Raw genomic sequence first — 14,481 nt, 5'->3', positions numbered from 1 at the left:
AGAAGGAATGAATTTGATCTTCACAGGTCACTGTGAGATGCACATCAATAAAAACAACATGAATTCACCCATTAGATGCCAAAGAGTAGAAACAACTTTGCTTGAGCCTTTCTCACTCTGATTTTACAATGGTGTAGATGCACACACCACTGCTTTCAGAAGAGCAGATGATGCCCTGGGTAGAGTACTCCAAACATCAGTTGTTCCCAGTAGCATGGAGGAATAGTCAGATCATGCCAGTTAAATGACTCATTAAGGAAACCAGTCATCGCCAGAGTGATTGGTGTTGTACAAACATCATGCAATGTCCTAGAAAATTAAGAACCATATGAATCATACGAATCACTCATAAACAAAAAAAGTGTTTTGAGCATTAGCCTTTGAATAACAGTCTATAATCGGAAATGATGAGTGAAAACACACTTTATTAATTGTTTCTTGCTACATCACAGGACAAGGTTCATCCCATTGTTTTGGAAAGGGAAAGTGCACTATAACCCTCTGTGCTCCTGGCTTGTGCAGCTAAGGTTTTTGTTCTGTAGCCTACATTAAATGATGTGAAAATGTAGCACATGGGAAAGACTAAAGTTCTGCTTTTCTCATGGGAGAAAAGACAGAGGGTATTCTAATCACATTATGTTCTTTCCTTTCATTAAAAAAGGTATGTCAGGCCAGGAGCATTAACAGCCAAATCCACAGAATTTAGAATTTGAGGTTGTCCCTAAATTCTGTCACCACACATTTGCTGACTGAGACATTGCATACAAAGTATTATTTTATCAGGACTTAATCTATCCTTGTACCTGCTATCATGTCAAAATTTAAAATTTTTTAAAATCTGCATGACTCATTTCCAGAAAGACACAATAACTAATTTATAGCTCTATTGACAATGCTGCTTCAATTAATTTTCTTCATCTTTCTTCTTGTTCCTCTGCTTCTCGTATCTCATCTGTTTGCACTGCCTAGATTTTAATTAAAAAACCTCTCCTCTCTAAGGAGCAATCTGAAGTGGCAAAAATAATCACTTAAAATATTACAGTCATTAAAAAATTGGCTGCGGTCATAGCTACGCATTTTCAATTTCCCGACAAATGATATTTTCTTTTCTTTTTAAAGTGCATTTTGTATTTGAATAGCATACGCCAGCCAGCCTGGCTATCAGAGATGCTCCTCCAGCTGGGTGGGCTACGTGACAACTCCTTAATGGGGGAAATTGATGGCCCTCTGCTTGTGTAGAGGTGAAGGCATACTGGGCAGATTTCTTTCCATCTGCCATCAGCCCTTTGCAAGCTGGCACTGCCCAAATGCCCAACACATTCATTCCAATGCAAGAAATGTCGCCAAAAAATAAATTGTGAGGCTACAGCTGTCTGAAAGAATCATCAGGGCCATTAGGCCCAGGGGAGATAATATGAAGAGGAGCATCAGTGTTCGTCACTGATAAAAAGCTAATTAGATGATGGTAAAGATGACTGTGAATGCTTTAAAGGCATAGAGGTGAACAACATTTTCATGGGAGTGCAGGAATGAACCTCAGGAAGATGATATGCAAGACCTCAGCCAAAAATCTGTTACACTGAGGAATTTCACACTAGTGTTTCCTGTTGATGCTTTGCCGAGTGGCACAGTTATATCATTTAGTTGCCCTCTGTTCCACTCTCCAAGTAAAGAAATTCCATACTGTAAAGCCAAGAGGTATTTATTGATTCACAAGTTTGACTTGAACAACCGGGACAGAAGCTTGCTTGGATGAACTTCAGTGCTTCTGTTTACATTCCTAATATTTGTCTTTTGAGTTTCTAAAATCTTCAGGGCTGTGTCCTTACATGCAACTGTGACACAGGCTGATCTGGTTGAGGCTTGTGCTGCTTCCCATTGCAGGGTGAACTGGAGATCTCCAGATCCTCCCAGCCAAGAGGTCACACTGAGGGTAGCTGATGGCTCCTTACATGGTGCTTGCCTGCAAGTCTTTAAAAATATGGAGATTGTTAAGATGTTACGTGGTGTAGGAGCCCTGATCTCACCTGGGGCCCTTAAGCCATTTGGATGCTATAGAAAGTTGGCCATTATTTAGTTATGAAACCTTAAAGAGGTCCAGTTGTAAAGTGCCTGCTTCACCAAATATGAATTTCTGCTTTTGTTGACCAATGATTTTGACCAGCCATAATTGAAACAATTCTGCATCTCATATGATCAAGAGGCTTTCTTAAAAGAACCTAAAATCTAAGAAGTGTGGTGTAGGATAAAGAATATGACAGGCTCTTGACAAAAGTTTGATTTTACAACCATGCATTTGTCTCTCTCCCATTAACTAGTGTCTTCATAATGTGTTGTAGAAATCTCTTATGAATTAGTAAGACTTGCTGGGTCTTACAGACAATTTGGCTAAGAACCGTACTGATAAACTAGAGATATTCATAGGCAACAGCAACTTTAGAGTGAAAACGTACTTTTTGTAGTTGTGGTACCAATGTAGCATCAAAGAGCCCTGGTCAAGGAATGCACCATCGCTGCCTCTCCAGATGCAGACCAAAAAGCCTGTGTCCCAGGACACTGCCATCCAGTTATAAAACAGGGAATCAGCTGGGAAGGGGGACATGTGGGAGTAAAAGGAAATTCTGCAGGAGGGGAGAATGCTCATCCTGGTCATCAGTGCACTCTTCAGTGTAATCATTGATAAGGCTTGCTGAAGAGAGCACTAAGGAAGTGTCTGAAGGAAATCATGTGGAAATTTGAGAAGAGCAGTGGGCAGAATGGGCAAGGGCATGCAGGTTTGGTTGTCTCACCAGGATACATAGTGACAAATACTGATGGTCGAGGAAAAGTGGCCCACAAGATGGGGCATACAGGAAATGGTGAAGATGAGCCATGCAGGGCCTTGAAAATGGGGAAAAAGCAGTGATACCATAACTATCCAGTAGAAAAACTTCAGAAACACAGCAAATTCAGAGTCAAGATTAGATTGAAAGTAAATCCAAGAATGCTGAGATTCAGGAATACATCCAGCCAATTTTCATTTTGCCCTATTCTTGCAGAGCAATAGCTTAACAATTGCAGCCAGTGAATAAGGTAGTGCCAGATTAAATTAAACTATTTGTTGGGGTTTTGCCTTTTTTTTCCTCTTGGGATCACCACAGTCCCTGAACAGAACCTGACTTCTTTCCATTTGGCAACAGGAAGGGGTTGTTTATTTAGGAATACAACAGTTTACTTATGGCAGGCTGATAGTCCCATTCCAGTTGCAAACAAAGGGAAACAGCTACTGTTGTGAAGTGGCTTCATTCAAGTGCCTGTGTCTTATGTTCTATTATGTGTGTGATCTGGGAGTAAACTTTGTTAAAAGATGTTTAGCAGATTTGTCAAAGAATTTGCTCTATAAATTAACTTTTCCTTACAGATTAGTTAACGTTTCAGTGTTGTCACTTGCACAAGGACACACGAAATCTTTCAAATACATTTAATCCCATTTAAACAGAATTGAATGGTGCTTTAGTTCTGGACCTACAGCTGTTGCTCCCATACAAGCTGCTTTCATTTGTCCCTTTTAGTTACAAATTTTGCACAGCAAATTAATTTCCTCTTATTTTATAAATTATTTAAATGTAAATTAGGATTAAACAGAAAAAAAATTTACTCATAAATTTGCAGAATTCATAAAAGAGGACCCGACAACTATGTAATCTATAGGATCTCCAGTTTAGGGAGAACTCAATCAAGATAGTTTTAAAACTCTGTTGGGGGCTTTCCCCATTTTTCAGGTGGTTTCAGGGTCCTTTGCCCCCCTGCACAGCTCTGAGCCAAACCGAAGGAAGAGACGGAGTCTTCAGGTTTAGATTTTTCAAGGTTGCATACTTTGTTTATTGTTTCTTATCTTACAATTCTCTCAGAGTCCAACAAGATGTTTGCAGCTGCATGGACTTCTCACGTCTCCCCCTGAGCTGGGTTGTCCTTATCTTTTATACTGATTGCTACGTATTTCTTATTTAGTATTTCTTACCAATGTCTATCACTATTACTAAAAAGGTCATCTTTACTTTGACCCAATCCTCACTAACTACTTTGTGCCATGTCACTGCAGAAATGGAGTGAGGGAAGGAGAATGAAGGAGGCAACACCCCAAATTCTCCATCTTGTCCCCATTCACTTCAATGCTAGGAATCTAAAATTACTATTTTTTCACCCTGTGATAAGCTAAACTACTATTTTTCACACTCTTGTGGCCTGTAAACCTTCTCTCAGTGTAGGAAGTTTTTCCCATGGACTGAGATCAAAGCCAATGTCTCTCTGAGCTCTGGGCTGGGGTCCCAGACCCCCCTGCCCAGGTCCCTGACCCTCCAGGGCAACCAAAGGAATGCCCTGGACTCCAACAAAACTCATTATGTGTCCATTCCACTTTTTTCACCTCTTGAGACTAACAAAATAAACACCTGTGAAATTCAGTCCTCAATACTGGAAGTATGTAGACTTTCACCACAAGAGTAAAGCCTTTCATTCGGGAAAGAGATAACACAATACGTAAATTCTACTTTAGGGTGTTTTTTTCCTGCAGACTTGAATTCAAATCTTGGGTTGAACTCAAGAGAAAATGAGTCTGATGGTTTCAATTCTGTCTTTAATCCCTTCAAGCGCTACTGCAATCCCACAAAATAATCCAACACATTCAGCAGCCTCCTGGATGCTGAACAAGACTGACAAGGTAGCTGGGGGCAAAGCTGGTGAGGGACCATCTCCTGCAGAGCTTCTTTTGCTCCTGGAAAATTTGGCTGAGTGCTCTTTGAGGTTTTTCTTCCCCAGCAGATCATCAGGTAAAAAAAAATATCTGCACTTTATCTAAGGATTCGTTGATGAAAAAAAAGATGGCTTTCTTAAAAGCCATACCTGTGTTTTGAGCATATGTCTCTTTCTCACTCATTTTAAAGGCCATCAAGGTCGTGAACTTCTATTACATGTTTCACAGGTATTTAGAATAACAGGGGAGTTAAGCCTCAATCTGAACTTCTCTTCTGTGTAGCTGTTTCACATGAGCCAAAGCTGACTGGAGCAGATTGTGATTTGAGCCATACGTTGTGTGGTTCATTAACACATAAAATATGCAAAAAATACATATTCATAGATATTATGGAGCTGTGTATAAATGCATAAATATAGCTTTATAGAACTAATTAAATAAATTATTATTTTGAGCTTTTGTAAAGGGTTGATCATACACCACTGTATAAATAATTATTTATACCCCCTTCCCAAACTGCCCATTTATTTATCTTGACACCCTAAACAAAAACTCCATTCAATAAATATTCTGCTAGAAAGCAGAAAGACATGCAAATATTAAAAGATAATTGGGTTGTATCTGGTTTGTGTTTATTTTAATAAATGGTTTTTAACAAGCAAGAGATTACTAATTACATACCCAATATCAAATGCATACTTACATATAACTTAGCACCTGAGGTGTAAGTTGGACTTATAGAGGATTTCCAATGCTTGTATGCAATTCTAATATCTAGTTCAGTAAGATCTATTTATCTATTTGTTTCCTAAGATGTGTGTTGTGTTCTACGTGACCATGAGGGACACCTTTGAGATGTGCTCTCTGTATAAATTTTAATAAAGTTTTAGCCTGAATATTTATTTTTAGCATATTTGACTGCCTGCAGATAATAAGTTTTGTGACAGATTGATTGACAGATAAAGGATACTTTATTTGTAGTCAGCAAATGAAAAAAATTCTGAAAATCAAGAAGCACAACAAACAAATTATTCTTAAAATTCTGATGGTAGTGATACTGGTGAGTGTGATGGTTAAAATCAGTAAAAAAAAGCAATTTCTCACTCTTATAAATAACTGCATAGTACAACTGCTGTTTTTCAAAGAGAAGATTTAATACTGTCTCATTAATTTCTGTGAGTTATAATATATTTGATGTGTAAATTATTCTGCCTTTTCAGTGGCATGTATGGTGTATTTTGTGTATGCTGCATTAACAGACCAAGGAGAAAGGAGACTTGTGACAAAATCTATTTAATTTCTGTGATAAATTATCAACATTTCAGGATCTTTCTATTGCTTTGACCTTTCTTTGGGAAAAACAAACAAACAAAAAAAAAACAAACAAAAAAACCCAACAACAAACAAACCCACCAAAAAAACCCCACTTTAACAGCAATTTGTTTATTTTAGCTGTTGAAAAAGTATTTTACATTTTTATAATGTGTTATATTTTTATGTGATATTTAGTCTGTGTTAATAAACACAGAGCTGTTGTCATTCAAGTATAAACCAGGAAGTTTCTATACAAAAATCAGATTTCAAGTACTCACAGTTTCTTCTAACAATGCATAGGCACCCCTAGAAATACAAAAATTACTTTCCTCTATGTAAATTAATTGCTGAGGTATTGACAACCATACTTGAAAATAATCAATAAAAGAATTTCAGTTATGTCACTTTATTGCATTGATAAACAAAGTGCTATAGAATATGACAAAGTGTGTTATTTTGTACTTTGCTTGTAAAAACCCATAGACAGAGATGTATTGAGCAGTTTTCATTTCTTTTATGCCCAAGCTTTCTCTATGTTAAAAGTCTAATTATTCCCTTATGTGACACTACCATGACCTTTTTAAGTGCAGAAGATGTGATTGTCATATTTTCCCTTGGTGCATTATGAAGGGGTCCAGAGACAAGAGGCCACTGCATACATGATACTGAAAAGGTCAATGCAATTTGGCTTTATTGTATCTCTTTTTTAAATACTGAAATGTTGTAAGAATGCAGAATTATTCTAATTAATCATTTACTTAATCCAGATTCCAATTTTAAGAGCAAGGTCACACACACACATGAATAAAAGAAGTGTTTGAAAGAATTATTATTTTTATCAGTATTTTTTGTAATATGAACAATTCAAAAACTGCAAAGTGCTCAGTTTTGCATTAAGGTCAGTCTTCTTTAGAAGCTTCTAGTACCTGTTTCTGCCGCACAGATTTGGTAGACTGTCGTTTTATCAGACACACAAGAAGGTAAAAAGGAGGATGGGAAAAAGAAGAAAATCTATACTGTAACCCCCTCGTTCACCTCACAGGCGGCTTCTTCCAGGCCAATACTCCTGGAGACTTGTGGTGGTCATGGCATCTTGGGGTAGACACATGGCAGTATTTGATGCTGCTGAGGTAGCATGTGCAGAAATGCAGTAGGAACCTGGACACACTGGGTTTGGGAACAGCCTTGGGACCTCTGGGATTGCTCTATCACAAGAACTCGTTACCTCTAGAGCTATTTGTTCTGCAGTTTGGACTAAATACGGCAAACACAGCCTTTTCACTCATACACTTGAGGCCCAAACTTTATTGTTTGGCAGTGCATAGTAATTTCACACACAAATACCTCTTCTGGCAAAAATTCAAACACAAAGATCTGACATGTTTCACAGCACAAAACTCTTACGCCTACAAAATCCCCATAGCAATGTTTGTTATACTACTGAAGTTATTTGCAGGCACAGTTGTGTGTGGGCCAGACATAAGGGTGATACTTTAAAACAGAAATAAACACCCAGGCATGTGGTACATAATTTCTCAATGCAAACACAGTTTCAGCATGGTCTGTAGTGGGTTTGTAGGGAAGCAGGTACAAGATTAGGACACAGTAATTGCTGAGGCGGGACAAGAAAGATACAAGATGACCATCTGTTTTTCATGTAATTCCAGGCATCAGTGAATCCTTAGATAAAGTGCAGCTCACGCTGAGATCTGACAATGTGTGAACACTGTACAAACCCAGCATAACCTCAGCTTTCATGTGCTCCTTCTGCCCACAGCACAGCTGCCAGTCCGACGGGAACTCCATCTACTTCCATGGTACAGAGGGCAGTGAGTTCAATTTTGCCACCACCCGGGATGTGGACCTCTCCATGGAGGATGCCCAGGAGCAGTGGGCAGAAGGATTTGAGAACCAGCCCAAAGGGTGAGTGTCTCGAGCCTGAGCAGGGCCCTGCACAGGAGAGCATCATTACTCCAGGGATGAGGAAACAGGAGAAACAGAGAATTGTATTTTATCTTTGCTGTGTAGACAGGGAAGATTGTGACTAGGATAGATAGCAACACTGTAAATAGCATATGATTGCAGATTTTAGGATGGAACAAGTCCAGAAAGTCCAGGAGGAATAGTTTGTCTCTGGACCATCCTGTCACCACTGTTTTTAATGAAAAAAAAAGTTGTGTTTGTGACTTATGTAGCCATTCTAAAGAAACATATGATGATGATCTGTTCTTTTTTTTTTTTTTAATTCACACCAAAGATATTAACAAGCTCCTATCCATATGAAATCTATTTCCTTGATAAATTCCTTGGATCACTGTTGTGAGCCTCATTTTACTGAGAGAGAGCTCCTGCTTCTGCAGATGCCTGTAGGTGCTGGAGGAGGAAGAGGAGAAGGTGGAGGAAGGAAAGCTGAAGCAGCAGTCCATTCTCATCTAGCAGCACCAAGAGCATAGCCATAACTGCTGGGCAAGAGCTCAGGGTCTGGCTGATAATTTACTATTTCTATTTTGAATATATATTTTGTGATTAAAAGAGTTCCTGTAAAGCCATATCCAGCAGGGACTGCCTCAAGGACACAGAAAATAAACAAAACTGTCTAGGACAACAATTTTATGACTCTTACCAAAACACAAGTGAGCTTTAAAAAATGTGTCCTGATAAAGAAGCTTCATTTTATATACCTCATTGTATAAACTCTGACAAAAAGAAAATAACCTCAGTAGGATCTTGATTCTTTTCTATTAAAAAAAAAAAAAAAAAAGTCAGTCACTGTAAACCCAGGACAATGAGAAACATACACTGCTAATTTATGGGTCTCAAATGAATGCTGACTTTAACCTGCAAAGTACTTTAGATCATTAGCAACTGATTCAAATGCTGCCCATGTTATGCTGAAAGTGAAGAGCACCTTTTAAGGAATACATGCTAATATGTCCTGTGGACACGTGGTATATTTGGGGTTTACAGAAATAATAGTCCCTCTGAACTCTATCCCAGTTCAAATAATCAGCCAATGGCAGCAGGTGCTGCTTCAGACAAAGGGAAGAAAATGATCTTGTGTGTGTTGTGTTCTACGTGACCATGAGGGACACCTTTGAGATGTGCTCTCTGTCTTTTTTCCATCCTGAAAAAAACAGGATGGGAGTGCTCCCTGTGGACATCTGCCCTGCCTGTAGATCTCCACGCAGAATGGGTGTTTGGTTAAGTTGGGCAACTTGCAACCCGGGTTAGCAAATGTACAGTTTCTTCTGGATCAGGAAAATGACACTTTCCCTGTCACATGCTGCCTAGGTCCAGCTGCAGGTGGCAAGGGAGGGTGCAGCTCTCCTTCGATTTTGTCATTCTGTGTCCCAGAAACCAGGTCCTGATCTGCCCCAACTTTGCCAGCCCAAGGCCTCACAACTTTTTCCTATTTTTTTTCTTTGGAAATCTTACTCTGTATTAGAAACTTCCTTCTTTCTATTGTTCTATAAGAATGGAGATTTAAATTGCATGCTGTTGTAAATAAACACCAACCTTTGGTGGTGTTATGGACTACATCCTAATCATATAAAATTGTCTCCACTACTGTTCCTCTTTTCAACATTTCTCTGGAATTCATGTTGGGAGCTGTATATAAATGCAAATACATATGCGTTTCCTTAACCACTTCTTAGAGAAATATTTTTGAATCCTATTTAAACTATATTTGAAATACAGTTTAACTGTAATCAAACAATCACAGAACACTGTGTATCTGAGAGACAGCTTGCAGGAAATTCTCAGGCACAGCTTTGTCATATCAGCTGGAGTTTGCCAGCTCTCAAGGGGAGGGCAAAATCATCCCTCATAAGGGAGAGCAAAAAGAAGCTCAGGTATGGGGGTCACCATCACTTTCCTCTGCACCAAATGCTCTTGGAGATGAGGGCAGAGGAAATCATCACTGTTTTTAATAAGCAGTTGGTTGGTATTTTTTGCATGTACTACCTAAAGTGGGAGGCTATGTAGATAGGGCTTGCTGTTGTCAGTACCACACATATTTCCACTGTTGTTTTGCCTCTCTTTACTTGGGTGAATTAGAGCCTGATCCTAAAAGTGAAAGAATGATCCCCACATCAGGCTGCATAGCAGGCACACTGTTGCATTGGACCTCCATGTTCTGTTTGTCTAGTTTAGGCCCAAGGATCACCTGTTTTATAAAAAAGAATTCCAAGAGTCATGTGAAGGATAAATTCATTCAAATGTAAATGTTAAATCATGCCATAACCAAGGATCCTTCTCCATTTTCTTTACTGGCAGTGTGTTGATGTACTTCTATTAAAGTGCCTTTTAAAAAAAAATACATAGAATTATCTGCTTTTCATTTCTGATACTGCCTAAAAGGAGAGGATCCCTGGAAACATCCATGATCTGCATCATTCATGACCTCGAGCTGTTTTGTGGGTCACTACAGAGAGTGTTTTAATTGAGCTAAATAGAGCATACAAAAGATCAATGGAGCATTGTGAGATTTTTTATGTGCGTGTGTGAGTTAAAGAAGACACAACTGTTTAATTCTGTACTTGCCTTCAGCCTGGGAGACCCATTTTCAAAATTCTGTTTTGATTATATTACACATTAGCTTTAAAAAATCTGCACAATAGAATTAGTGTTAGGTTAAACTGTACTTCCATTAAAATATTTATATTTATATCATAAAGCTTTTCAGTGATGTTAAGCTTGCTAATTCCTGAGTAAATGACTGACAGGTTTAAAGCAGAATTTCCAAACAGGCATGTCACCGGTCTGTCACAGCTTAGGTCCATGGGGAAACTGGCAGCTTTTAAGAAGGTCTTAGAAATGCATTTTGAAGTCACTGTAATGGTTAAACTAATAAATAGACTATTTAGTTCTTGACAGTTTTTGAAACTGTGATATGGCACATACCTGCTAGAGATTGTCTCTTGTAGAAGGAGACAGGAGAAGACTTTGCCTCCTACAAAGGTTTTGGAACTTCTGTTTTTTTCTCATTCCGCCTGAAACATGATGGATATTTAAGTTTTTGGATTATTAGGATTTAGTGATTCAAAATAATTTCATTGTTTTATCTTAAATTCTTAAATACTTAGTTATGAATTAAGACTTTGACATGAATAACAATAACATGTTAGACCAAAATAATGCACACGTTTTCAATATTTTCTAATATTTCAAAACATTTTGATCATGTTTTGAAGTAACCATCACTTTCATTATAAAAATATATTTTCAATGTAAAATATTTAATTGGAAAATTCTGCTACAGCTCTTTTATTTATCACTGTATAAAAATAAGATAAAATGTTGTACAGAAAAACTGAGAAACATCCTATCATCACGTTAGAAGCACAAGGAGTCTTTTTCCATACTCTGTTCATGTGTTAGTTAAAAACTGTTACCCTAAATGCTCAAAAAAATGAAAAGAGAGCATTTTCAGCTATTACCTACATATTTAATATTTGTATAGCAGATATGGTGGACATGGGCCTTTTCAAGTTTCATTGATCTGTAAATCTTTTATTATGAAAAATGAATCAGAATGCATTTATATTTTAAACATTTCAACACCAGAAAAAAAAAATGAAGATAGCAGAACAATACAACACTACATATTTGGTAACAGCATTCATTAAAAGCCTCATTTTTTAATTAATTAATGCATTTCTGCCAAATGCCTTTAAATATTTATATTAACTCTGCCTTTGTTGAGTCAACTGAGTTTAAAAGCTAATACTGGATATGTAAATAATGGCATAGAGATTACATTTGAAACACCGTGGTTTTTTATCCTCCATAAGGGTAGAAACAACTAATTTTGTAAGTACAAATGAACCCCTATGGCACGTTTTGTATGAGTTTGTCAGTTGTGTGCTGCTGTACCTTCTCCACCAATTGTTGGCCTCTGCAGGTGGGACATCTTTGGAGCCATCATTGGTACTGAATGTGGAACCCTGGAGTCTGGCTCAGCTATAGTATTTCTCAGAGATGGAGAAAGAAAAATATGTACTCCATACATGGACGCCACAGGTTATGGAAACCTGAGATTTTATTTCAGTATGGGTGAGTAAAAATTACTAATGTAATGCAAGATGTGAAGCATGTGAGATTTGCATAGTGCAGTGCTCCACTGTTTAACAAGTCTCATGTGGAGAAGCATCTTCTTGTCTTGTGTACACTAATTTCACTCAGTGCCCCTTAACCCATACTTAGAAGAGACGGTCATACCTTTTTCATCTTTAGAGTTTTATGGGTACCCCTCATATCCTCCTGTGGTCATATCCATATCCTGGTGCTAATCTGTCAGAGAGTTGCACAAGAGGATGAGATGAGAGCAGCACAGAGGTGAGGCAGCCTTCCCTGATGAACCCATGGAATAGTTTCACCTCAAAAGCTCTCACTCCATTCATAAAATCCTTCCTCTGCTGATATGTTGGCCCAGGGTGAGATTCACACAGAGCATGCTATGGTCTTGGAAAAGGTGTGTTCTACATATGGCATCCCTCATGAAAAGCACTGGTGTGGTGTTGGCATCATCTGTGGACCTTCCTTACTGAGGCAAAGTACAACATCAGTGATTTACCAGGGCTAGGAAAGTTGCCAAGGACCAACCTGTCCTGTCATTTCCTCTCCCCGCTGTTGTTGTCAGTGCAACTGCACTAGTTTGGTGTTGCAAGAGACCAAAATCCCCGAACATGGTAGTTGATGCTCACGGTATTTTTCCAGAACTTTTATTTTGCACATAGAGGAAGTTCCATGAGATTATTCTCTCAACACCATGTTTAGAGAAAGTGAGGATTTTTGCTTAAAAGAGAATAATAGAATAATAAAGAAGGAAGCAGAGAATAAACCTGTGACCTCCACAAGCAACTTTCTGTATCAACAAGAAAAAAACACACTTTATTTAATGAGGGGAAGACCTCATGTTGTTGTCCTAAATTGTTGCACATCTCCTCTGTGTTACATGAATTATGGATAAAGCACAGGAAAAAGAGGATGCTTTTTCCCATTTCTTCCAAGCATTACAACACCTGCAAGAGAAACAGGAAAGAAATTTTGTCAACCTCCTGAACTTAGGGGAGAAGTTGTCAGCGGATGCAGACACAGGATACCAGGATATTGTTTGAAAAATGTATTCTCTGTGTTATTTTTTAATTAAATAAATAATTTTTAAAATATTCAGGCAAGAAGAACATTTGAAAGGACTTGATGTTCTTTATTACAGTATAAAACACATTAGAGATGCACATCTTATCCAGTTCTCTGGACTGCTTTTCCTTTTCTACTAGAATTGACTGGCTGTAGCAAAGAATATAAAACAGAGAAAGTGCTCCAATATGTGCAATCTTTCTGATCTGCAGTCTTTTCAAAGAAGCTTGCTCATTCTGTTTTTGTTTCTGTTTTGTGATTTTTTTTTAAATACCTGCAGTAACCATACTGTACAGGGAAATAATTAATAATTCCTGTTTCAAATAGAGAAACTTGTTTTAAGAACTTTTTTTCCAGAATACCAAAGTTTTGAGGTGATGTTCATCTCATAACTATAATGCAGAATGCAATGCTCATATTTCCCAATACATCCACTCTTTCACAGAAGCTTAATGAGTATTTTGGGTTCTACCGATAGGAAGATATTTCAAATGCTGCCCTGTTCCAGTCGGACAAGCATACCACAGGTGTTTTGTGTGGTACAGTAGATTCCATCCAGCCAGCCATTCCTTTTAGGATGCAGCAGAACAACAAATAAGCTTCACAGCAGTCTTTCTCACTTCCTACCTAGAACAAGTTCTCAGCTGCCAAACTATCAGGCGAGAAGTATTTAAGGTATTATTACGTGCCTACCTGTGTGACTGTATGAAGTGTGAGTAGTAAATAGCAGTTTACTGATGAGAACTCAAAAGCAGAGCATTTCTATGTAAATACAATTTAAAGCACACAGATAGAAGTATTGCTTGAGGCACAGCATTTTCTACTTAAATTGTTTTGATAAGCTGATTAAAAGAAGTACTTGAGGTTTTCCTAATTGTCAACCCTCTTGATCTCTGCCATGGTGTATCTGATCAAACAGATCCTATACACTGTGTCCTTAGGGATGGTGTTCTTTTGTTTCAGATCCCAAGTTAAATAGCATCTGACTGTAATTATTTTCATAATTAAGGCTGCATATATGATTTAGCTTTCCATTAACAGGGGCTTCAATTAATGTTTTTCTCACCCAAATTTGTCTTGTACAGGGGGAACTTGTGATTCTGGAGAATCCCACGAAAATGATGTCATACTGTATGCCAAGATTGAAGGCAGGAGGGAACACATACCTCTTGATACCCTGACCTATGCTGCTTACAAGGTAAATTGTCATAAAAGAAGCAGGTGGATGGGATGGACAGGTCATCCTCTTTTCAAGCCATCACAGGAATACAGTGTGTTGAATTCCACAGAGA

At 38.1% G+C, this 14,481-nt stretch overlaps 1 protein-coding gene across 2 annotated transcripts in view; it reads left to right on the top strand.

Annotated features, from left to right (window-relative positions):
• Window positions 1-14,481, top strand: part of RELN (reelin) — a 279,101-nt gene that overhangs the window by 156,552 nt on the left and 108,068 nt on the right. For both annotated transcript variants that reach the window (XM_040061406.1, XM_040061404.2), the window contains exons 11-13: window positions 7,824-7,969; window positions 11,952-12,103; window positions 14,275-14,387. In XM_040061406.1, coding sequence (XP_039917340.1) covers window positions 7,824-7,969; window positions 11,952-12,103; window positions 14,275-14,387 — 411 coding nt within the window. The remainder of the gene's footprint in view (window positions 1-7,823; window positions 7,970-11,951; window positions 12,104-14,274; window positions 14,388-14,481) is intronic.

Source organism: Hirundo rustica, chromosome 4 (genome assembly GCF_015227805.2).
Source record: "Hirundo rustica isolate bHirRus1 chromosome 4, bHirRus1.pri.v3, whole genome shotgun sequence".
NCBI classification, from domain to species: Eukaryota; Metazoa; Chordata; class Aves; order Passeriformes; family Hirundinidae; genus Hirundo; species Hirundo rustica.
This window is presented reverse-complemented; position numbering and strand designations above follow the sequence as displayed.